At 47.6% G+C, this 25,282-nt stretch overlaps 1 protein-coding gene across 7 annotated transcripts; it reads right to left on the bottom strand.

Moving 5' to 3' along the window:
• Window positions 1-224: 224 nt before the first annotated feature.
• On the bottom strand, window positions 225-21,771 carry LOC129694707 (uncharacterized). 7 transcript variants are annotated; one of them, XM_055631447.1, is made up of 8 exons: window positions 21,384-21,771; window positions 11,692-12,163; window positions 7,106-7,287; window positions 6,141-6,416; window positions 5,064-5,249; window positions 4,875-4,964; window positions 3,651-3,737; window positions 225-434 (listed from the first exon to the last, which is right to left on the bottom strand). In XM_055631447.1, exons 1-8 carry the CDS (start codon window positions 21,582-21,584, stop codon window positions 240-242), a joined length of 1,689 nt encoding a protein of 562 aa, XP_055487422.1. In that variant the 5' UTR covers window positions 21,585-21,771; the 3' UTR covers window positions 225-239. The 7 variants fall into 7 exon arrangements, with proteins under 7 accessions (XP_055487422.1, XP_055487423.1, XP_055487424.1 ...); XM_055631448.1 differs by having other exon boundaries at window positions 225-431; XM_055631449.1 differs by having other exon boundaries at window positions 11,692-12,094; window positions 21,384-21,765.
• Window positions 21,772-25,282: the final 3,511 nt, after the last annotated feature.

The raw sequence follows: 25,282 nt of genomic DNA, 5'->3' as shown, positions 1-25,282 counted from the left end.
GCCAGCTCCAGAATCCATTCGGCCCTCAATATTCATACTAGCCCTCTGGAAACCAGTCCCTTCGGCCCACAACACCCATGCTAGCGATTCAGAAAGCCCCCACCACTGGCCAGCAGTATTGGAATTGGTGGAGAGGTGGAATATTGCGTTTGGGGACCAGCCCTCCCGTGTGAAGCAGGGACCCAACGGGTCCCACTTAGTCTAGTTCTGAATTAAAACTAAATGTCTTTGCAGTCAGATCATGAACTATTTTTAAAACACATAAACATGATGAATAGGAGGGTGAATTTAATCATCTTAACAAGCTGTGATTGACAAATAATCAAAGGACAATCTAAGCTCACAATTTTATTTTTTAAATTGTATACCTGGTCAGCCTGCAGGTGTGGCTGTGCCCCCATTCGCATGTGCGGTGGATGTCCCATCATTGACTGCTTTTGAAACACAGAATCATATATAAGTGGAACTCAAATAAAATCAAAACATTCTCACTGAGGAGTTAGAAACATAGAAACACAGACAATAGGTGCAGGAGGAGGGCCATTCGGCCCTTCGAGCCAGCACCGCCATTCATTGTGATCAGAGGCTGATCATCCCCAATCAATAACCCGTGCCTGCCTTCTCCCCATATCCCTTGACTCCACTAGCCCCTAGAGCTCTATCTAACTCTCTCTTAAATCCATCCAGTGACTTGGCCTCCACTGCCCTCTGTGGCAGGGAATTCCACAAATTCACAACTCTCTGGGTGAAAAAGCTTTTTCTCACCTCAGTCTTAAATGACCTCCCCTTTATTCTAAGACTGTGTGGCCCCTGGTTCTGGACTCGCCCAACATCGGGAACTTTTTTCCTGCATCTAGCTTGTCCAGTCCTTTTATAATTTTATATGTTTCTATAAGATCCCCCCTCATCCTTCTAAACTCCAGTGAATACAAGCCTAGTCTTTTCAATCTTTCCTCATATGACAGTCCCGCCATCCCAGGGATCAATCTCGTGAACCTACGCTGCACTGCCTCAATCACAAGGATGTCCTTCCTCAAATTAGGGGACCAAAACTGTACACAATACTCCAGGTGTGGTCTCACCAGAGCCCTATACAACTGCAGAAGAACCTCTTTACTCCTATACTGAAATCCTCTTGTTATGAAGGCCAACATTCCATGAGCTTTCTTCACTGCCTGCTGTACCTGCACGCCAACTTTCAGTGACCGGTGTACAAGGGTACATGGTGTACATGTGCCATGATGGTAGGCACTGCCGACCCCAACTAAAATTATGAAATGGTAATTATTAAATATAAATAGTAAAGGCATGGGGGAATTATGCCCATCTAAGAGATCGATCTCTTACAAACATAGACAATAGGTGCAGGAGTAGAGGCCATTCGGCCCTTCGAGCCAGCACCGCCATTCAATATGATCATGGCAGATCATCCAACTCAGTATCCTGTACCTGCCTTCTCTCCATACCCCCTGATCCCTTTGGCCACAAGGGCCACATCTAACTCCCTCTTAAATATAGCCAATGAACTGTGTGGCCTCAACTACCTTCTGTGGCAGAGAGTTCCACAGATTCACCACTCTCTGTGTGAAAAATGTTTTTCTCATCTCGGTCCCAAAATATTTCCCCCTTATCCTTAAACTGTGTGTGGCCCCTTGTTCTGGACTTCCCCAACATCGGGAACAATCTTCCTGCATCTAGCCTGTCCAACCCCTTAAGAATTTTGTAAGTTTCTATAAGATCCCCCCTCAATCTTCTAAATTCTAGCGAGTACAAGCCGAGTCTATCCAGTCTTTCTTCATATGAAAGTCCTGACATCCCAGGAATCAGTCTGGTGGCATTATTCTCCGTGCCTTGTAACACACGAAGGTCTGTGCCGTCAGCGCTGCTTCAAGCCGTCAAAGACAAGCGGGGCTGAAATTCTGCCTTTGCAGTACTGTGCATGCACAGCACAAGTTTCCTGTCGGGGTTTTCAAATATGGATTGTCATTATTTTAAGAGTATCTTAGGAAACAAAGGGAGAAGAATGGAGTTTGTGTACCAATAACGTGGTAAGCACATTTCTTGGTGCTTTATGTTTTTAAATACTGTATTTCCCGGGGTGGGTAAACCTTCCACAGTGTTCTTGGTTCTTGGTTTCTTGGTCCTCCAAAATATTCCAAATGGAATTTAAACTGGAGGTTTGAGGAGTCTGGCCCCCGGGGTAAAGTTACGGGGAGGGCAGGAGCGTTGTGAAGGAGGGGATCCACTTGCGACGCTCCGGGCACGGAGCCACCGCATTGTGGCCGGGGAATGAATTAGCTCAGGTGGCTGCCGCAACGCTCCGGGCACGGACAGCAGAACTGGCCGCCACTTTCGAGGAAGGAAGGAGCTCGGGTGACTGCGAGCGGCCGCCGGCTGCCACTTCAGCCCCTCCTGCTGGTCCCCGCTCACCTCCGGCAGCGCTCTCCGTCTGAACACCTCTCACCTGCCGCTCGCCTTCCCGCAAATCCTTAAATTCCGACAGCGCGCTCAAGGGACCGATTCAGGTTACTCGGCTGTGGGAATTTAAGGATTTGCGGGAAGCGGCTGACATGAGTGAAGCCGGCCGGCGGCAGGTGAGAAGTGTTCAGACGGAGAGCACTTCCAGAGATGAGCGGGGCCGGCAGAAGGCGCTGAAGTGGCAGCCCGATGGCCGATGGCCGCTCGCAGCCACCCGAGCTACTTCCTACCCTGGAAGTGGCGGCCAGTTCTGCTGTCCGTGCCCGGAGCGCTGCGGCAGCGGTGAGTGAGTTACTGACATGATCTCCGACCCCCTCCTTCTCAACCCTCCTGCCCTCCCCGCATCTTTAACCCCTGGCACAGACTCTCCACATGCTGTGAAAGGAACTCTCCCTCCAATTGGGCCCTTGAATTAGTATTGTCATTCAATAAGATGACAACTGATTCAACGACCCGGTGTGCTCCCGTTTTTCCCACCATCTCTCCACCGGCCTTCATCCTCCATCCACCACCCATTCAGTAATTAAAAAATGAAGGACACCCAGGTCTCGCTGCACCTCCCCCTTACCTAACCTAACCCCATTGAGATAATAACCTGCCCCCTTGTTTTTGCCACCAAAGTGGATAACCTCACATTTATCTATATTATACTGCATCTGCCACGCATCTGCCCACTCACTCAACCTGTCCAGGTCACCCTGCAAACTCCTAACATCCTCTTCACAGTTCACACTGCCACCCAGCTTTGTGTCATCCGCAAACTTGCTAGTGTTGCTCCTAATTCCCTCTTCCAAATCATTAAAATATATGGTAAACAGTTGCGGCCCCAACACCGAGCCTTGCGGCACTCCACTCGCCACTGCCTGCCATTCTGGAAAGGACCCGTTCACTCCTACTCGTTGCTTCCGGTCTGCCAACCAATTTTCTATCCATGTCAACACCCTACCCCCAATATCATGTGCTCTAATTTTAGTCACCAGTCTCCCGTGCGGGACCTTATCAAAGGCTTTCTGAAAGTCTAGATACACTACATCCACTGGCACCCCTTCATCCATTTTACTTGTCACATCCTCAAAAATTTCCGGAAGATTAGTCAAGCATGATTTCCCTTTCATAAATCCATGTTGACTTGGACTAATCTTATTACTGCTATCTAAATGCCCCATTATTACCTCTTTAATAATTGACTCCAGCATCTTTCCCACCACCGAAGTCAGGCTAACTGGTCTGTAATTCCCCGTTTTCTCTCTCGCTCCTTTCTTGAAAAGTGGGACAACATTAGTAAGTAAGTTTATTGGCCAAGTATTCACATACAAGGAATTTGCCTTGGTGCTCCGCCCACAAGTAACAACATGACATACAGTGACAGTTACGAATGACTCAGAAAACACTAAACATTAATAATAATAAAACATTAATGATAAAACACCATTGATCAAGCATGTGAACCAACAAAATACCAGATCAAAGGGAGGCTACAGATTTTTGGCTGTTGAGTAGAGCAACTACTCGTGGATAAAAACTGTTTTTATGTCTGGTTGTGGCAGCTTTGACAGTCCGGAGTCGCCTTCCAGAGGGAAGTGATTCAAAGAGTTTGTGGCCAGGGTGAGAGGGGTCAGAGATGATCTTGCCCGCTCGCTTCCTGGCCCTTGCAGTGTACAGTTCGTCAATGGAGGGAAGGTTGCAGCCAATAACCTTCTCTGCTGATCGGACGATTCGCTGCAGCCTCCAGGTGTCGTGCTTGGTGGCCGAGCCAAACCAGACCATGATGGAGAAGGTGAGAACAGACTCTACGATGGCCGTGTAGAATTGGACCATCATTGCCTGTGGCAGATTGTGCTTCCTCGAAGTACATCCTCTGTTGTGCATTTTTGACTATTAGCTATTCTCCAATCCACAAGGACTGATCCTGAATCAATTGAACATTGGAAATTGATCACCAATGCGTCTACTATTTCAAGAGCCACCTCCCTGAGGACCCTGGGATGCAGACCATCAGGCCCAGGGGATTTATCACCCTTCAGTCCCATTAGCCGACCCAATACTATTTCTCGCCTAATGAAAATTTCTTTCAGTTCCTCGACCCTCTTAGATCCTCTGTCCTCCAGTACATCTGGGAGATTGTTTGTGTCTTCCTTAGTGAAGACAGATCCGAAGTACCTATTCAACTCTTCTGCCATTTCCTTGTTGCCCATAATAATTTCACCCGTGTCTGCCTTCAAGGGACCCACATTTGACTTTGCTACTCTTTTTCCCTTAACATATCTAAAGAAGCTTTTACTGTCCTTCTTTATATTCCTGGCGAGCTTCCCTTCGTACTTCATCTTTGCAGCCCGTATTGCCCGTTCTGTGACAGGGAATTGCAACCATCAAGGCGTGTATTATACATTTTATACCTGTTCATAATATTGAGATGGCTGCTCCATAGGAAACATCTGCCGTGGTGGCATCTGTTGACGTCCCACTTGTGGCATCAGCTGCTCAGACTACAACACACATGGAATCATCGTGATTATTTCATCTAAGAAATTAATTTCAAGGACAAATATTGCAGAATGACAAGACAAATGCAATGACATATTGACCTGTTCGCAGAAGTCCAACACATAGTTTAGAAGGCCTCTGGTGAATGTCAGCATGCGATTATCCGGTGTACAGTTGATCAGGGAGCCAATGAAACTGGTCAAACTCTTCACATAGTCCTCCTGCGGTGATTTGGTCTTGGGGTCTTCATGAAATGCTCTGGTTGCGTCTTTTGCCTGTTCAATGAGCTGAAACATGAATGACCATGTCAAAGGTACAATGATGGATGGATGGATACGTTGATAGAAACATAGACAATAGGTGCAGGAGGAGGCCATTCGGCCCTTCGAGCCAGCACCGCCATTCATTGTGATCATGGCTGATCGTCCCCAATCAATAACCCGTGCCTGCCTTCTCCCCATGTCCCTTGACTCCACCAGCCCCTAGAGCTCTATCTGGAACTCTCTGCCACAGAGGGTAGTTGAGGCCAGTTCATTGGCTATATTTGAGAGGGAGTTAGATGTGGCCCTTGTGGCTAAGGGGATCAGAGGGTATGGAGAGAAGGCAGGTATGGGATACCGAGTTGGATGATCAGCCATGATCATATTGAATGGCGGTGCAGGCTCGAAGGGCCGAATGGCCTACTCCTGCACCTAATTTCTATGTTTCTAACTCTCTCTTAAATCCATCCAGTGACTTGGCCTCCACTGCCCTCTGTGGCAGTGAATTCCACAAATTCACAACTCTCTGGGTGAAAAAGTTTTTTCTCACCTCAAGTCTTAAATGACCTCCCCTTTATTCTAAGACTGTGGCCCCTGGTTCTGGACTCGCCCAACATTGGGAACATTTGTCCTGCATCTAGCTTGTCCAGTCCTTTTATGATTTTATATGTTTCTATAAGAATCCCCCTCATCCTTCTAAACTCCAGTGAATACAAGCCTAGTCTTTTCAATCTTTCCTCATATGACAGTCCCGCCATCCCAGGGATCAATCTGGTGAACCTACGCTGCACTGCCTCAATCACAAGGATGTCCTTCCTCAAATTAGGGGACCAAAACTGTACACAATACTCCAGACGTGGTCTCACCACATGATGAATGAGAAGATAAATGTGCAGCATTTTTACACAAGAGACTTACAATCCTGAACAGCTCATTCCGTTCTCCCTCTCCGTCTTCATTAGTGACGTCTGGTGAGGAGGCTCCGCTGTGGCTTTCATGTGCCATCCTCCTCTGGAAGTGCTGCTGACTGGTGGAGGGGGATGTTGAGGACAGGGCCGGCATTAGGAGGCGCGGGGCCCAATTGGGAACAATTGGCCCAATTGGCTTAAGGCCGGAACTGGTTGTAGATGCCCCCTGAAACGGATCTTCCACCAGTGCATGGGGCGCGCTGGGCGGTGGATTTAACTTTTGAAACTGGAAGAAATAAAATTTGTTTTAGACAAAAGACAATAGACAGTAGGTGCAGGGGTAGAGGCCATTCGGCCCTTCGAGCCAGCACCGCCATTCAATATAATTATGACTGATCATCCTCAATCAGTACCCCGTTCCTGCCTTCTCCCCATAGAGAAACATAGAAAATAGGTGCAGGAGTAGGCCTTTCGGCCGTGCGAGCCTGCACCGCCATTCAATATGATCATGGCTGATCATCCAACTCAGTATCTTGTACCTGCCTTCTCTCCATACCCTCTAATACCTTTAGCCACAAGGGCCACATCTAACTCCCTCTTAAATATAGCCAATGAACTGGCCTCAACTACATTCTGTGGCAGAGAATTCCACAGATTCACCACTCTCTGTGTGAAAAATGTTTTTTCTTATCTCGGTCCTAAAAGATTCCCCCTTTATCCTTAAACTGTGTGACCCCTTGTTCTGGAGGTATCCCCTGCCTCCACTATTTTTAAGAGCCCTATCTAGCTCTCTCTTGAAAGCATCCAGAGAACCGGCCTCCACAGGGAGGCAGCGAATTCAACAGACTCACAACTCTCTGTGAGAAAAAGTGTTTGCTCGTCTCCGTTCTAAATGGCTTAGTCCTTATGCTTAGGAGAATTATTCTTTACAATGTGTCGAGACCACTTCAAGACAAACTATTTAATACAAATCACCTTCTTGCAGCTCCTCCTCCTCTCTACTCGCACGATGTGCGGTTTCATGAACGACCACTTGTCATGAATCCACTGCTGCCTCTTGGTGAACTTTTTCCCAGCAGTCCCAGTTTTTGTCGCCATGGTCGTCAGCTTCCCATATATTGTCCGCTGGTTCTTGATCCACTGGCAGAGCTGATCATCTGTGCAAAATAACACAAAGCCAGCGTGAATTGTGAAGAGAATGGACGAGGTGCTGCAGACAATCAACAACCGCGCACTTAAACGCCATGGAAGCCCCCGGCGGTGTTAATTGCCGGCCCGCCAGCAAGAGAATGGAAGAAGTACAGAAGATAAACAAAGTAGGGAGTTTAAAACAAATATAACATGTGCTAATTGCCTGCCTTCCCGCATATTTAACGTAGGAGGTATTGGAGACAAGATTTCAACTTCAAGCTAACAGAGCAGGCTATTCTAGACTGGGTATTGAGTAATGAGGAAGAGTTACTTAGCAGTCTTGTTGTGCGTGGCCCCTTGGGCAAGAGTGACCATAATATGGTTGAGTTCTTCATTAGGATGGAGAGTAACATTGTTAATTCAGAAACATAGAAATTAGGTGCAGGAGTAGGCCATTCGGCCCTTCGAGCCTGCACCGCCATTCAATATGATCATGGCTGATCATCCAACTCAGTATCCCGTACCTGCCTTCTCTCCATACCCCCTGATCCCCTTAGCCACAAGGGCCACATCTAACTCCCTCTTAAATATAGCCAATGAACTGGCCTCGACTACCCTCTGCGGCAGAGAGTTCCAGAGATTCACCATTCTCTGTGTGAAAAAAGTTCTTCTCATCTCGGTTTTAAAGGATTTCCCCCTTATCCTTAAACTGTGACCCCTTGTCCTGGACTTCCCCAACATCGGGAGCAATCAAGGGTCCTGAACTTAAAGAAAGGTGACTTTGAGGGTATGAGACGTGAATTGGCCAAGATAGACTGGCGATTGATTCTTAATGGGTTGACGGTGAATATGCAATGGAAGGCATTTAAAGACTGCATGGATGAACTACAACAAATGTTCATCCCAGTTTGGCAAAAAAATAACTCGGGGAAGGTAGTGCATCCATGGAAAACAAGGGAAATAAGGGATAGTATCAAAACAAAAGATGAAGCATACAAACGAGCCAGAAAAAGCAGCCTACCAGGGGACTGGGAGAAAATCAGAGTCCAGCAGAGAAGGACAAAAGGCTTAATTAGGAAAGGGAAAATAGATTATGAAAGAAAACTGGCAGGGAACATAAAAACTGACTGCAAAGGTTTTTATAGATATGTGAAGAGAAAAAGATTAGTTAAAACAAATGTAGGTCCCTTGCAGTCAGAAACAGGTGAATTGATCATGGGGAACAAGGACATGGCAGACCAATTGAATAACTACTTTGGTTCTGTCTTCACTAAGGAAGACATAAATAATCTGCCGGAAATAGCAAGGGATCGGGAGTAAAATGAGATGGATGAACTGAGTGAAATCCAGGTTAGACGGGAAGTGGTGTTAGGTAAATTGAATGGATTAAAGGTCGATAAATCCCCAGGGCCAGATAAGTTGCATCCCAGAGTACTGAAGGAAATAGCCGCTGAAATAGTGGATGCATTAGTGATCATTTTTCAAAACTGAGGATTGGAGGGGTAGCTAATGTAACCCCACTTTTTAAAAAGGGAGGGAGAGAGAAAACGGGGAATTGCAGACCAGTTAGTCTAACATCGGTAGTGGGGAAAATGCTGGAGTTAGTTATTAAAGATGGGATAGCAGCACATTTGGAAAGTGGTGAATTAATTGGACAAAGTCAGCATGGATTTATGAAAGGTAAATCATGTCTGACGAATCTTATAGAATTTTTCGAGGGTGTAACTAGTAGAGTGGATAAGGGAGAACCAGTGGATGTGTTATATCTGGACTTACAGAAGGCTGTCGGCAAGGTCCCACATAAGAGATTAGTATACAAACTTAAAGCACATGGTATTGGGGGTTCAGTATTGATGTGGATAGAGAACTGGCTGGCAGACAGGAAGCAAAGAGTAGGAGTAAACGGGTCCTTTTCAGAATGGCAGGCAATGACTAGTGGGGTACCGCAAGGCTCAGTGCTGGGACCCCAGCTATTTACAATATATATTAATGATCTGGATGAGGGAATTGAATGCAACATCTCCAGGTTTGCGGATGACACAAAGCTGGGGGGCAGTGTTGGCTGTGAGGAGGATGCTAGGAGGCTGCAAGGTGACTTGGATAGGTTGGGTAAGTGGGCAAAGGTATGGCAGATGCAGTATAATGTGGATAAATGTGAGGTTATCCACTTTGGTGGCAAAAACAGGAAAGTAGACTATTACCTGAATGGCGGCCGATTAGGAAAATGGGAGATGCAACGAGACCTGGGTATCATGGTTCACTAGTCATTGAAAGTGGGCATGCAGGTGCAGCAGGCAGTGAAGAAAGCGAATGGTATGTTAGCATTCATAGCAAAAGGATTTGAGTATAGGAGCAGGGAGGTTCTACTGCAGTTGTACAGGGTCTTGGTGAGACCACACCTGGAGTATTGCGTACAGTTTTGGTCTCCTAACCTGAGGAAAGACATTCTTGCCATAGAGGGAGTACAGAGAAGGTTCACCAGACTGATTCCTGGGATGTCAGGACTTTCATATGAAGAAAGACTGGATAGACTCGGCTTGTACACACTGCAATTTAGAAGATTGAGGGGGGATCTTATAGAAACTTACAAAATTCTTAAGGGGTTGGGACAGGCTAGATGCAGGAAGATTATTCCCGATGTTGGGGTAGTCCAGAACAAGGGGTCACAGTTTAAGGATAAGAGGGAAGTCTTTTAGGACCGAGATGAGAAAATCATTTTCTACACAGAGAGTGGTGAATCTCTGGAATTCTCTGCCACAGAAGGTAGTTGAGGCCAGTTCATTGGCTATATTTAAGAGGGAGTTAGATGTGGCTAAAGGGATCAGGGGGTATGGAGAGAGGCAGGTATGGGATGTTGATTTGGATGATCAGCCATGATCATATTAAATGGCGGTGCAGGCTCGAAGGGCCAAATGGCCTACTCCTGCACCTATTTTCTATGTTTCTATGTTTCTATAAGCTGTGAAAGTAGCCAAAAATGCTGGAGAAACTCAGTGGGTGAGGCAGCATCTATGGAGCGAAGGAAATGGGCAACATTTTTCGGGCCAAAACCGTTCTTCAGACCAAAGATCCTATAGCGGAGCAAGATAGGCCACTCCTGCTAAATGCAATGGGCTGACGTGTAGTACGCAACGGAGCGGTACGTGGGCCTTTTTTTCATCCATTTCAGTAACCGGACCCGACCCGTCCCGACCCGACCCGCAGTGTAATCAACGTTGCAGGGGAACAGTTTGTGTTAATAAATTATATTTCTGAAAATGGGGAGAAGATTTTTACCCAATAACTTTTATTTTTACGTGGATGTTTCCGTAACCGGCTTCCGTCTCCGCACTAGTATTTTTGCTCCGCTGTGACGGGATCTTTGTGGGGGTGGGGGGGGGGGGGGGGGGGGGGGGGGGGGGGGAAGAAAGGAAGAGGAGGAGCCAGAGGACTAGTGGGAGAGCTGAGAAGGGGAGGAGACAGTAAAGACTACCTGAAATTAGACTTGTGAATTTTGCCTGCAAGTCTGCAAAAGAATGGAAGAGGTGCTAAATCTATCATAAAAACCTGATTGCCTGCAAGAGATACTGAAGATAAACTATTTATGTTTAAGAAAGAACTGCAGATGCTGTAAAATCGAAGGTAGACAAAAATGCTGGAGAAACTCAGCGGGTGAGGCAGCATCTATGGAGCGAAGGAAATAGGCAATGTTTCGGGTCGAGGCCCTTCTTCAGATAAACTATGAAGATAAAATATGTCGGATCTTTGAAACAAATATATCCTGTGCTAATTGCCTGCCTACCTGCATGAGAATGGAAGAGGAAGGACATTCTTGCTATTGAGGGAGTGCAGAGTAGGTTTACCAGGTTAATTCCCGGGATGGCGGGACTGTCATATGCTGAGAGAATGGAGCAGCTGGGCTTGTACACTCTGGAGTTTAGAAGGATGAGAGGGTATCTCATTGAAACATATGAGATTATTAAGGGCTTGGACACACTAGTGGCAGGAAACATGTCCCTGATGTTGGGGGAGTCCAGAACCCGGGGCCACACAGTTTAAGAATAAGGAGTAAGCCATTTAGACGGAGACGAGGAAACACTTTTTCTCACAGAGAGTTGTGAGTCTGTGGAATTCTCTGCCTCAAAGGGCGGTGGAGGCAGGTTCTCTGGATGCTTTCAAGAGAGAGCTAGATAGGGCTCTTAAAAATAGCGGAGTCAGGAGATATGGGGAGAAGGCAGGAACGGGGTACTGATTGGGGATGATCAGCCATGATCACATTGAATGGCGGTGCTGGTTCGAAGGGCCGAATGGCCTCTACTCCTGCACCTATTGTCTATTATATTGCAGGAAAAAATGATGCTTTAAATCTAAAGGAACCTGTGAAAATGTCCTGCAAATGGTGACAAGAGAATGGTAGAGCTACTGAAGTTAACAAATAAGCAGGTACTTACAGGTGCAGTCAGGATATTCCTTCGCCTTTTCCTGGAATAATTTGTTCTTCTTCTCCCTCATCCTGTAATCTTCATGTTCCTTATCGTACAGGATGGTGTTTTGCCGATACCATTCCACCAGTTCTCCTTCCTGCTGCCTGCTGAAGGTAAAAGGCAAAACCTTCCTCCAGTCCTTCCTCACCACCAATGGGGCGTCCGTTTCTGATGCTGTGTCTGACACAGACACGGAAGAAGGGGCTGCGTTGTTGGCTTTAAATGGGCCATTCAAGGATGGGGCGGTGGTGGTGGGGACGTGGCCTCCCTCCCTGGTCTCATCCTCCAGGGCTTCCTCCTCCAGGTCTTCCTCCTCCTGTGGCATCTCCTCCGGCCACTCCTGCCACTCCTCCTCCTGGTTCAGCAACACCTGCATGGCAGGTTTGTGTTGAGGGTTGTGCCTTAACCCTGCACTTCTGCCTTTTCTTTGGAGCCATGTCTAAAACAAGTCTGATGCTCTAACAGAAAACTCTCGCAATGACCGCGCCCTGGAATGACAGCGCATCTCGTGCTGCTGTTTACTCACCAAAGGAGCCATTGCAACGAGCAAACGTGATATACAAACGACTACTTTCCCTTGCCTTCGATTACCTACGATAGCATGCCGACCTGCTTCCACTAAACCTACAAGTAAAAAACCAATTGATTTTTTCCACGCCGACCAATTTTTCAGCACGCTAAAAAATTCTCCTCGACCGCGACTATCGGGAGGTTGCACCCATATCGCCATATCACAATTACAGCAAGGAAACAGGCCATCTCGACCCTTCTAGTCCGTGCCGAACACGTATTCTCCCCTAGTCCCATCTACTTGCGCTCAGACCATAACCCTCCATCCTTTCCCGTCCATATAACTATCCAATTTATTTTTAAATGATAAAAACGAACCTGCCTCTGATGAAGCCGAGTTTTAGTTAAAAATATAAGAAGATATTAAATTGGTTTCTGGGCTAGCTTACAGCTTATATTTAGTGTCAAATTAGGCTTTCCTCAGGTTGTGGGGTGTGTGAGATAACATTGTCTCCCAAGTGAAGGAGCTAGAGAGATATCTTTGAAAGTAAGATGCCATAAACCAAATGACCAATGTTTATGGGGGAGGAGGCAATAAAGGAAGAGAGAAATAAACAGTCACATCTTTGTAAACAAATGACCTATGTTTATGAGGGACCAAATGACAGAGGAAGCAGTGAAAAGAGCTAGGGGTGGTCTATTTGGAGATAAAGCAAATAGCCAATGTTTTTAGTATATCTTGTACCATGTAAACAAAAGGTTTGATGTGATGCAATCTGTGGAAACCTTTTCCTGTACCTCTGACATGATTAATGTCTGTGGAAGGTGTTAAGGGAACAAAAAAAACCTATTTAAGGCAATGTAATTCTGTTGTTCAGAGAAGAGGACCGGGGACAGTTGAGTGTCTACATTGGTCACTTAGCTGGAATCCTCGCTCCCATCGGCCGATGTTAAGTAAAGTTTTGAACTGGCCTACCAAACAGTTTGTGTGGTGTCTGTTTATTAAGAAGCGAACCTGGTTTAGTAGTTATAAAAGTAACTTTTTCACCTCCACCACCTTCACTGGGAGCTCATTCCACACCGCCACCACTCTCTGAGTAAAGAAGTTCCCCCTCATGTTACCCCTAAACTTCTGTCCCTTAATTCTCAAGTCATGTCCCTTGTTTGAATCTTCCCTACTCTCAGTGGGAAAAGCTTATCCACGCCAACTCTGTCTATCCCTCTCATCATTTTAAAAACCTCTATCAAGTCCCCCCTTAACCTTCTGCGCTCCAAAGAATAAAGCCCTAACTTGTTCAACCTTTCTCTGTAACTTAGTTGCTGAAACCCAGGCAACATTCTAGTAAATCTCCTCTGTACTCTCTCTATTTTGTTGACATCCTTCCTATAATTAGGCGACCAAAACCCAGTCGAGGTCACGAACCGTGACCCGTACTGTTGCCATGCAACGCCAACTGGAGTACACGCGATGAACTTAAGCATTTACCAGTGTTTCCAGGGTAGCGGGCCCGTTTAAAAATCGCCATTATTAAAAAAAATATTATGGGAATCGGGGTAAGCGTGAGAGGCATCTATCCTACTTCAGAATTCCAAAAGTGAGGAGAAATGACGGTAGAGAGAAGCTGAAGGGACAACAACAGTCAAAGTGGTTGGCGAACATTGGCCGTGCAGATATCGATATTGAAAATATTGGCAATTATCGCATTTGCTCACTGTATTTCATCAACAGTAAGGTATTATTTGTGTGTTTTCTTGATTCCTTTGGTATCTAAAAAGTTTCAGAAGTGATAAATCCGGCTGTAAATTTTTAAATCGCACGTGGTTCTCAAGTGGGTTTTTACGTGCAAAAAGAAAACACTTATGATGCAAAATTTTTAAAAATCGCAAAACCATACGTGGGTTTTGAATTACTCAGATGCAAGTCAAGGAATGGCATAATTGTTAGCTGTTAGTTGGACATAATCAACCTCAGCAAATTGACAATATCTTTGAAAGGGAGTGGATGTTTAAGCTGTCAGGACATTTCATTATTTGCCAAAATATACTTCTCAATAGCATAATGATAGAAAACCTACCTTTCCACACACCACTCGTAAGTCTGGAGAATTTTTAAATAATAAATTTAGCTTCAGAAGTATTTACTTTTTTCAGGTTCAGGAATAGCTACTTCCCCACAGCCATCAGGCTATTAAACTTGGCTTGGACAAAACTCTGAACATTAATAACCCATTATCTGTTATTTGTTTATCAGTTTATTTATTGATGTGTGTATATATTTAGATAATGGTATATGGACACGCTGATCTGTTCTGTAGTCATGCCTACTATGTTCTGTTGTGCTGAAGCAAAGCAAGAATTTCATTGTCCTATCAAGGACACATGACAATAAATTCTCTTGAATCTTGAAAAAAACACCCACTTCATTGGCGATTTCAAAATTTTACAGTCAGATTTATCACTTCTAAAACTTTATAGATACCAAAGGAATCAAGAAAAAACACAAATAATACCTTACTGTTGATGAATACGATGTCCGATTAGGAAAAGGGGAGATGCAACAAGACCTGGGTGTCATGGTACACCAGTCATTGAAAGTAGGCATGCAGGTGCAGCAGGCAGTGATGAAAGTGAATGGTATGTTAGCATTCATAGCAAAAGGATTTGAGTATAAGAGCAGGGAGGTTCTACTGCAGCTGTACAGGGTCTTGGTGAGACCACACCTGGAGTATTGCGTACAGTTTTGATCTCCTAATCTGAGGAGATTCTTGCCATAGAGGGAGTACAGAGAAGGTTCACCAGACTGATTCCTGGGATGGCAGGATTTTCATATGAAGAAAGACTGGAAAGACTCAGCTTGTACTCTCTAGAATTTAGAAGATTGAGGGGGATCTTATAGACACTTACAAAATTCTTAAGGGGTTGGACAGGCTAGACGCAGGAAGATTGTTCCCGATGTTGGGGAAGTCCAGAACGAGGGGTCACAGTTTAAGAATAAGGGGGAAATCTTTTAGGACCGAGATGAGAAAAACATTTTTTACACAGAGAGTTGTGAATCTCTGGAATTCTCTGCCACAGAAGGTAGTTGAGGCCACAGTTCATTGGCTATATTTAAGAGGGAGTTAGATGTGGCCCTTGTGGCTCAAGGGATCAGGGATATGGAGAGAAGGCAGGTACAGGATACTGAGTTGGATGATCAGCCATGATCATATTGAATGGCGGTGCAGGCTCAAAGGGCCGAATGGCCTCTACTCCTGCACCTATTTTCTATGTTTCTTTGAAACACAGATGAAACGATAATTGCCAATATTTTCAAACCTGACATCTGCACGGCCAATGTTCGGCAACCAATTTAGCCGTTGTTGTCCCCTCAGCTGCCGCATCCCTTTCCCATCTTTTCTCCTCACTTTTGGAATTCTTGAAGTAGGATAAATGTCTCTCACGGTTACCCCGATTTCCACAATTATTTACAGCAAAAATTGACCATTTTGGCAGATTTTAACGGGTGAGAAAGTCCGCGTTTCGTGTAGTAACAGTACGTGCCGGAAGCTGCCTTGTCCTCCACATGGATTGAGCTGCTCCGCACGTTACACCCTTTGACCCGATGACCTTACATGCAACCCCCCTCCCCCCCCATGCAGGAACTTCTCTCCAGCATGGAGGAGAGCTGCAGTGACCTCCTAGGACCACGTGTCGACCAAAGATCCTACAGCGAGCAAGATAGATCACTCAACGAAAAAGACGTAGTACGGTCATGGGCAGATTCATGGGTAATTTTCGGCCACCATTTCCGTAACCGGCTTCCGTCTCCGCACCAAAGATCCCATAGAGGGAGTACAGAGAAGATTCACCAGACTGATTCCTGGGATGGCAGGACTTTCATATGAAGAAAGACTCGCCTTGTACTCGCTAGAATTTAGAAGATTGGGGGGGGATTTTTATAGAAACTTACAAAATTCGTAAGGGGTTGGACAGGCTAGATGCAGGAAGATTGTTCACGATGTTGGGGAAGTCCAGAACAAGGGGTCACACAGTTTAAGGATAAGGGGGAAATCTTTTAGGACCGAGATGAGAAAAACAAATTTCACACAGAGAGTGGTGAATCTGAGGAATTCTCTGCCACAGAAAGTAGTTGAGGCCACAGTTCATTGGCTATATTTAAGAGGGAGATAGATGTGGCCCTTGTGGCTAAAGGGATCAGGGGGTATGGAGGGAAGGCAGGTACAGGATACTGAGTTGGATGATCAGCCATGATCATATTGTATGGCGGCGCAGGCTTGAAGGGCCAAATGGCCTACTCCTGCACCTATTTTCTATGTTTTTCTATGTTTTCTGTAGCGGAGCAAAGATACTAGTGCGGAGACGGAAGCCGGTTACGGAAACATCCTTGTAAAAGTAAAAATTACTAGACTAAGTGGGACCCATAGGGTCCCATGTTCACACGGGAGGACTGGTCCCCCAACGCAATATTCCACCTCTCCACCAATTCCAATATTGGTGGCCAGTGGTGGGGGGGGGGGGGGGCTTTCTGGAGCGCTAGTATGGGTACTGTGGGCTGAAGGGACTGGTTAGTATGGACATTGTGGCCAAATGGATTCTTGGGGTGGCAGCTCAGTCACTCAAGCCTGATGTGCTGGCAGCTTACTAATGGCTGGTGGGCTGGCAGTTGACTCATGGCTGGCTATTCCTTGAAATTCCATTTCAAGCAGGCTGAAAGGCCACCAAATTCAAGTGCATTTTCATGTCAATTCAAGCAGGGTGCAAAGCCACCAAATGCTAATGCTGTTTCATGCCATTTCAAGCAGTGTGCAAGGCCACCACATTGAAGTGCAGTTTCATACCATTTCAATTCAATTCAATTCAATTCAACTTTAATGTCATCGCACAAATACAAGTATCAGTACAACGAAATGCAGTTTTGCGTCAGACCGTAGTAGTTGTACATAAAGAGAAAAAACAAGAAAAAAATAGAAAGAGAGAAGATACAGAATAATCAGGAAATACAGAATGATTAAACAAAGGGGGACGGAGGGACCAGAGAAATCTATCGTCGGGACTCCGAGTTCAGCAGTGTGATTGTGTTGTTATAGAAGCTTTTCCTCATCCTGCTGGTACGTGACCTGAGGCTCCTGTACCGCCTCCCTGATGGGAGGAGGGCAAACAGTCCATGGTTGGGGTGTGAGGGGTCTTTGATGATCTTCCCAGCCCGTCTCAGACACCGTTTTCGGTGGAGGGCATCCATGGCAGGGAGCGGGGCACCGATGATGTGCTGCGCGGTTTTCACCACCCGTTGTAGTGCTTTCCTGTCCGCAGCAGTGCAGCTGCTGTACCATACCGTGAAGCAGGTGGTCAGGATACTCTCTATGGTACAGCGGTAAAAGTTGGTCAGGATCTGGGGGGACAGGTGGGCTTTCTTGAGCCTCCTAAGGAAGTAAAGGCGCTGCTGTGCCTTTTTGATCAGCTTGGAGGTGTTGAGGGACCAGGACAAATCCTCCGAGATATGCACTCCGAGGAATTTATAGCTGGAGACGCGCTCCACCTCAGTCCCGTTTATATGGATGGCGGTATGACTGCCTCCTCTGGTCTGCCTGAAGTCGACTATAATCTCCTTCGTCTTTTTGGAGTTGAGGATGAGGTTATTGTTGGCACACCAGGCTGTCAGGTGCTGGATCTCATCCCTGTAGGCTGACTCATCGTTGTCGCTGATCAGTCCTACTACCGTGGTATCGTCAGCAAACTTAATAATGGCGTTGGATCCGTACTTTGGGATGCAGTCGGGGGTGAAGAGGGAGTAGAGGAGAGGGCTGAGCACACAGCCCTGTGGCACTCCGGTGTTCAGTGTTATAGTGGAGGAGGTGAGGTTATTGACCCTAACAGACTGTGGTCTGTTAGTGAGGAAGTCCAATGTCCAGTTGCAGAGGGAGGTGGAGATGCCAAGTCCACTGAGTTTGGTGATCAAGCTGGCTGGGATGACGGTGTTAAAGGCAGAGCTGAAATCAATGAACAGCAGCCTGATGTAGGAGTTGTTGTGGTCCAGGTGGGTCCGGGCAGAGTGTAGGGCCGCCGATATGGCGTCCTCTGTAGACCTGTTGGTCCGGTAGGCAAACTGATGGGGGTCCAGTGTGGGGGGGAGGTAGGCTTTGAGGTGAGCCAAGATCAGCCGCTCAAAGCACTTTGCAATGACAGGGGTGAGTGCCACTGGGCGGAAATCGTTGAGACTCCCTGTAGCTGACTGTTTGGGCACTGGCACGATGGTTGATGTCTTGAGGCAAGTGGGGACAACACCCTGGGCTAGTGAGAGATTGAAAATGTCGGCGAGGACTGGGGATAGTTGTCCAGCACATGCCCTAAGCACCCGGCCAGGGATGCCATCAGGGCCGGCAGCTTTGCGCTCATTCACCTTGCTCAGTGCATCTTGTACAGCAGAGGTGGAGAGGCTGAGAGGTTGTTCATTCGGGGGTGGAGCAACTTTAATGGCTGGGGTTTTGTTGTCTCGGTCAAAGCGTGCATTGAAGTGGTTTAGCTCATCAGGCAGGGTGTCGTTGTCTGGGGGAGGGGTGTTAACTTTCTGATAATCGGCAAGGGATTTGATTCCTTGCTACATGCGCCTGGGGTCAGAGTTGTTGTGGAAATGCTCCTCAATCCGCCGTTTATGATTTAGTTTAGCAGTCCTAATTCCCATTTTCAGATTGGCCCTGGATGAGCTGTATCCCTCAGCGTCGCCAGATCTGAAAGCGGCATTGCGAGCCTTCAGTAGGAGTCTGACCTCCCTGCTCATCCACGGCTTCTGGTTAGGGAAAGTCTTTATCTCCTTGTGGGTAGTGACATTATCGGTACAGAATTTTATATAGTCCAGAACTGTTGAGGTGTACGAGTTGATGTCCACTTGTGAATTGGAGGTGGACTGAGTAGCAAAGAGACTCCAGTCTGTCTGCTGAAACTGCTCCTGTAAGTCAGAGACAGCCCCCTCAGGCCAGACCTTCACTGTCCTCATGGTAGGTTTCACACGTCTGATCAGAGGTGTGTATTTGGGGAGCAGGAACAGGGAGAGGTGGTCAGACTGTCCAAGGTGGGGGAGGGGGAGGGCTTTGTAGGCTTCAGTGATATTAGTGTAAACTAAGTCCAGAGCATTGTTTCCTCTGGTTGGGCAGAAAACATGCTGATGGAACCTGGGGAGTACAGTTTTAAGGTCGGAGTGGTTGAAATCACCCGCAACAATAAATGCCCCCTCTGGGTGGGCAGATAGATGTTTGCTGATAGCAGCTTGCAGCTCTTCCATTGCTAGCCTGGCATTAGCGTCCGGGGGAACATAGACTGCAGTGATAACAGTTGATGTGAATTCCCTGGGCAAATAGAAGGGCCTGCACTTTAACATCAGGTATTCCAGGTCAGCAGAGCAGTGACTACCAATCTTAACAACGTCCGTGCACCATGTGTTATTCACATAAATGCATAGTCCGCCGCCCTTGGTCTTACCGGAGTCCTTCACTGATCTGTCGGCCCTGAAGACAGTGCGTCCCTCCAGCTCAATGGCGTTGTCTGGGATGTTGTCCTTTAGCCATGTCTCAGTGAAGACCATGGCGTTGCAGTTGGCGATCCTTCTGTGTGTGGTGATCCGCAGCCTTAGTTCGTCTATTTTACTCACCAAGGACCGGACATTCGCGAGGAAAATGCTGGGCAGAGCTGGCTGGTGAGGATTTGATTGCAGCCTAGCTCGATGGCCTCCCCGCTTCCCACGCCTTTGTTTGCGGTCCCTGCGCCGCCTCCGGACACTTCCTGTCGGGGGCGCGGACCCGCTAGACCACGGTGTCCTGGTGATCTCCGGCGGCAGCTGAAAGTCGCTTCTGGTGCGCGTTATGCAGAGACGGCCGAGCTCAAGTAGCTCCTGACGGCCGTACACATTCATTCACAAGCAGGGTGAAACCACCATAAAACCGCACAAAACACCACATAAACACCACACTCACAGTTCAGTAGACACTCAGTGTGTGCAGTTGATTCATAGCTGAGTGTCATGACCTCTTTCTCCCCCATCTTGCTGCGACTGAGCCACACCCACACTTACGGGTTTTATAATCTCTCCCCCTGTAACTTGAAGGGCGTGGCCTTCATAGCATGATTGACAGGAGAGAGATTCTCAACATTTTTTTAAACACTAATAACACTTTTATTTTTCATTGATGGGAAGAATCCTCTGCACCTGATGAGTGGCGAGGAACTGAGTAAGATGGCCAAAAATCACAGCCGTAAGTGGTAGCGTTTTATCTAAAATCAATATTCAGTGCAAATAGGAAGTTGTCAAGTTTCCAACAACAACAGCATTTTTGCCGTGCAGCCTTTCAAAGCAGTTACCACCACCAACAACAGCCATTTTTTTTGCAGTGCAGCATTTCAAAGCAACCATTTTTTCATTTTCAAACCACACTCACATGTGTTCAGTGTTATTCAGAGCTCAGAGACCTGACCCTCTCACTTCCTCCATCTTGCAGAGACTGAGTGAGGCACACCACTTCCAGGGTTTTATAGTCCCTCCCCCTCCCAGCAGCAGGGGCAGCAGAGAGAATGGCGAAATCTTTTAAAACATTAATATCTCTCTGATTTTTCATCGATGGGAAAATTCCTCCGGTCCAGTCCGGCGGAGGGGGGCTCTGAGCGAGGTGGCCAAAAATGACGGCCGTAAATGGCGGCGTTCTCTCGGAAATCACATCGCAGTGAGTCAAAAGCGGTCAAGATCTTACTTTTAGCAATATATAAATTTGGTAAAAATCTTTTCCTCATTCTCAGAAATATGATTTATTAACACAAACTGTTCCCCTGCAACGTTGATTACACTGCGGGTCGGGTCGGGTCTGGTTACTGAAATGGATGGAAAAAAGGCCCACGTTCCTCTCCGTTGCGTACTACACGTCAGCCCATTGCATTTAGCAGGAGTGGTCTATCTTGCTCCGCTATAGGATCTTTGGTGTCGACCGTGCTGCGAGTTTGTGGCGAGCGCAAACTCGAAAATTAGGTCGCCACAGTGGGACAGGCCCTTTAGCGCGTCTCCTGACCTTCTTCATCACAATTGAGGCAGCAGTGTCCTGTGCATGGCCTGGGCCTGGGCCTGGCTCAGCACCAGCACCAGCAGCAACAATACCTGTGGCCTTGAGTACCTTAGTCCGGGGTGGGATGTTGGTGTTGGTGCTGTGGACACGATACATCTCCATGGTCTCCTCCAGGCCCTCATCCTCATCCTCCTCCTCCTCCTCCTCCACCTTGACCTCAATCTCCAGGCCCTCCTCAGTTTTAACCTGCCTGTTGGGTGGGGGTTGGGCCTCGCTCCCGGGCAGCACCTTCCATCTTCTTGGGACCATTTTGCGATGCTCACCCTCGTCTGTCTCCGCCGGATCACGTGGGGCCGCAAAACAAATCTGTCCAAAGCTCCGGTGTAAATGTCTTTCCGCTTTAAGGTCCCGACGTCTGCCCCTCTACTGCGTCATGACGTCTGCCCCTCTACTGCGTCATGACGTCTGCCCCTCTACTGCGTCATGACGTCTGCCCCTCTACTGCGTCATGACGTCTGCCCCTCTACTGCGTCACGACGTCTGCCCCTCTACAGCGTCACGACGTCTGCCCCTCTCCTCCAGCGTCATGACGTCTGCCCCTCTCCTCCAGTGTCATGACGTCTGCCTCTCCTCCAGCGTCATGACGTCTGCCCCTCTCCTCCAGCGTCACGACGTCTGCCCCTCTCCTCCAGCGTCACGACGTCACCCCTCTCCTCCAGCGTCATGACGTCACCCCTCCCCTCCAGCGTCATGACGTCTGCCCCTCTCCTCCAGCGTCACGACGTCTGCCCCTCTGCAGCGTCATGACGTCTGCCCCTCTCCTCCAGCGTCACGACGTCTGCCCCTCTACAGCGTCACGACGTCTGCCCCTCTCCTCCAGCGTCACGACGTCTGCCCCTCTCCTCCCCCTCTAGCGTCACGACGTCTGCCCCTCTGGTCATGACGTCTGCCCCTCTCCTCCAGCGTCACGACGTCTGCCCCTTTACCAAAGATCCTATAGCAGATATAGGATCTTTGCCTTTACTGCATCCCGACGTCTGCCCCTCCCAGCGTCATGACGTCTGCCCCTCTACAGCGTCACGACGTCTGCCCCTCTACAGCGTCCCGACGTCTGCCCCTCTCCAGCGTCACTGACGGACGGGGGGAGGGAGCTCAGCCGCGGCCTCAGTGCGGCACGTGAAGCGGGAGCCGCTGCCCCTCTCCTGCGTCACGACGTCTGCTCCTCTCCCGGGGTGGGGTTGGACGGACGTGGGCCCGCCCCCCGCGGGTACAACTAGCGCGGTCAAGGTGGCGCAGCGGGTAGAGTTGCTGCCTCACAGCCCCGGGGACCCGGGTTCGATCCCGACTACGGGTGCTGTCTGTACGGAGTTTGCACGTTCTCTCCCCGTGACCTGCGTGGGTTTTCCCCAATATCTTCTGCTTCCTTCCACACTCCAAAGACGTACAGGTTTGTAGGTTAATAATTGGCTTATGTTCAGTGCTGAGTGAGTGATGCTCACTCCACCCCCCCCCAATACCCCTGGTGCAGCTCTCCCTTTACCCCCCCCCCCCCCCCCACCCCCATCCTCCCTTGGTACAACTCTCCCCTTACCCCAGGATAGAATTCTCCCCTTTCTGCCACCCCTCCCCCATTCCTTCCCCTGGTACAATTCTCCTCTTGCCTCCCCCATCACCGGGTATAACTCTCCACTTACCCCCACTCCCCTGGTACAACTCTCCCATATCCCCCTCCCCCACTCCCATCCCGGGTACAACTCCCCCCTACCCCCCCCCCCCCCCGTTTATGATTGAAGTAGATGTTGTGCAAGAAGGGAGTCTGTATCAAGACTTGTCAAACCCATGAAAGATAACGGGAACACATTGCATCCATCTAGAATATGACTTCTTACAATGTTAAAATAAAGAACTGTTTCATTTGAAAAACAAAAGCATTCAAGAGTCTGTGTGTCACAAACACTAACTACAATGTTTTTTTTTTAAACCTGATTCAATAACTTTAAAAATACAGTATAAATTAAGGGTCAACAATAATGTTGAAAGTGTGCTGGAGTAGGCCATTCGGCCCTTTGAGCCATGTGTGATCATCCAGAATCAGTACCCCGTTCCTGCCTTCTCCCCATGTACCCTGACTGTGCTATCTTTACGAGCCCTGTCTAGTTCTCTCTTGAATGTATGCAGGGAACTGGTCTCCGGCACCTTCGGAGCCAGAGAATTCCACAGACTCACAACTCTCTGTGTGAATCGGCACTTTCATTCTGGAGACCGCGGATTCAGGATGTTCAGGAAGCAAAGAAGTACAACGTAACAAAGATGAGCAGGAAGCAAGAGGATTGGGTAATGTTTAAAGAACAACAGAAGATAACCAAAAGGACAATACGGGGAGAAACGATGAGGGACGAAGGGAAGCTAGCCAAGAATATAAAGCAGGACAGTAAAAGCTTGTTTAGGTATGTGAAGAGGAAAAATATAGTTAAGACCAAAGTTGGACCCTTGAAGACTGAAAAAGGTGAATTTATTATGGGGAACAGGGAAATGGCAGATGCGTTGAACAGGTACTTTGGATCTGTCTTCACTAAGGGGGGCACAATCTTCCTGATATAGTAGTGGCCAGAGGATCTGGGGTGACAGAGGAACTGAAGGAAATCCACATTAGGCATGAAATGGTGTTGGGTAGACTGATAGGACTGAAGGCTGATAAATCCTCAGGGCCTGATGGTCTGCATCCCAGGGTACTTAAGGAATAGTGGATGCATTGGTGATAATTTTCCAATGTTCTATAGACTCAGGATCAGTTCCTGTGGATTCGAGGGTAGCTAATGTTATCCCACTTTTTAAGAAAGGCGAGAGAGTGAAAACGGGGAATTATAGACCAGTTAGCCTGACATCGGTGGGGAAGATGTTGGAGTCAATTATTCAGATTCAATTTCAATTTTAATTGTCATTGTCAGTGTACAGTACAGAGACAACGAAATGCATTATAAATTATGAGATAGCCGCACATTTGGATAGCAGTAACAGGATCGGTCCGAGTCAGCATAGATTTACGAAGGGGAAATCATGCCTGACTAATCTTCTGGAATTTTTTGAAGATGTAACTAGGAAAATGGACAAGGGAGAGCCAGTGGATGTAGTAGAGAGGAACATAGAAAAAAGGTGCAAGAATAGGCCATTCAGCCTTTCGAGCCTGCACCGCCATTCAATATGATCATGATCAGTTTCCTGTACCTGCCTTCTCTCCATAGTGTACCTGGACTTTCAGAAAGCATTTGATAAGGTCCCACATAGGAGATTAGTGGGCAAAATTAGGGCACATGGTATTGGGGGTAGAGTGCTGACATGGATAGAGAAGTGGTTGGCAGACAGGAAATAAAGAGTAGGGATTAACGGGTCCCTTTCAGAATGGCAGGCAGTGACTAGTGGGGTACCGCAAGGCTCGGTTCTGGGACTGCAGCTATTTACAATATACATCAATGATTTGGATGAAGGGATTCAAAATAACCTTAGCAAATTTGCAGATGACACAAAGCTGGGTGAAAGTGTGAACTGTGAGGAGGATGCTATGAGAATGCAGGGTGACTTGGACAGGTTGGGGGAGTGGGCAGATGCATGGCAGTTGAAGTGTAATGCAGATAAATGTGAGATCCACTTTGGTAGCAAAAACAGGAAGGCAAATTACTATCTAAATGGCGTCAAGTGGGAAAAGGGGAGGTACAACGGGATCTGGGGGTCCTTGTACATCAGTCTATGAAAGTAAGCATGCAGGTACAGCAGGCAGTGAAGAAAGCGAATGGCATGTTGGCCTTTATGACGAGGAATCGAATATAGGAGCAAAGATGTCCTTCTGCAGTTGTACAGAGCCATAGTGAGACCACACCTGGAGTATTGTGTGCAGTTTTGGTCCCCTAATTTGAGGAAGAACATTCTTGCTATTGAGGGAGTGCAGCGTTGGTTTACAAGGTTAATTCCCGGGATGGCGGGACTGTCATATGCTGAGAGTATGGAGCAGC

Source organism: Leucoraja erinacea, unplaced genomic scaffold (genome assembly GCF_028641065.1).
Source record: "Leucoraja erinacea ecotype New England unplaced genomic scaffold, Leri_hhj_1 Leri_766S, whole genome shotgun sequence".
In the NCBI taxonomy this organism is placed as follows: domain Eukaryota; kingdom Metazoa; phylum Chordata; class Chondrichthyes; order Rajiformes; family Rajidae; genus Leucoraja; species Leucoraja erinaceus.
Note: the sequence above shows the minus strand (reverse complement) of the source record. Positions and strands in the feature narration are given on the sequence as shown.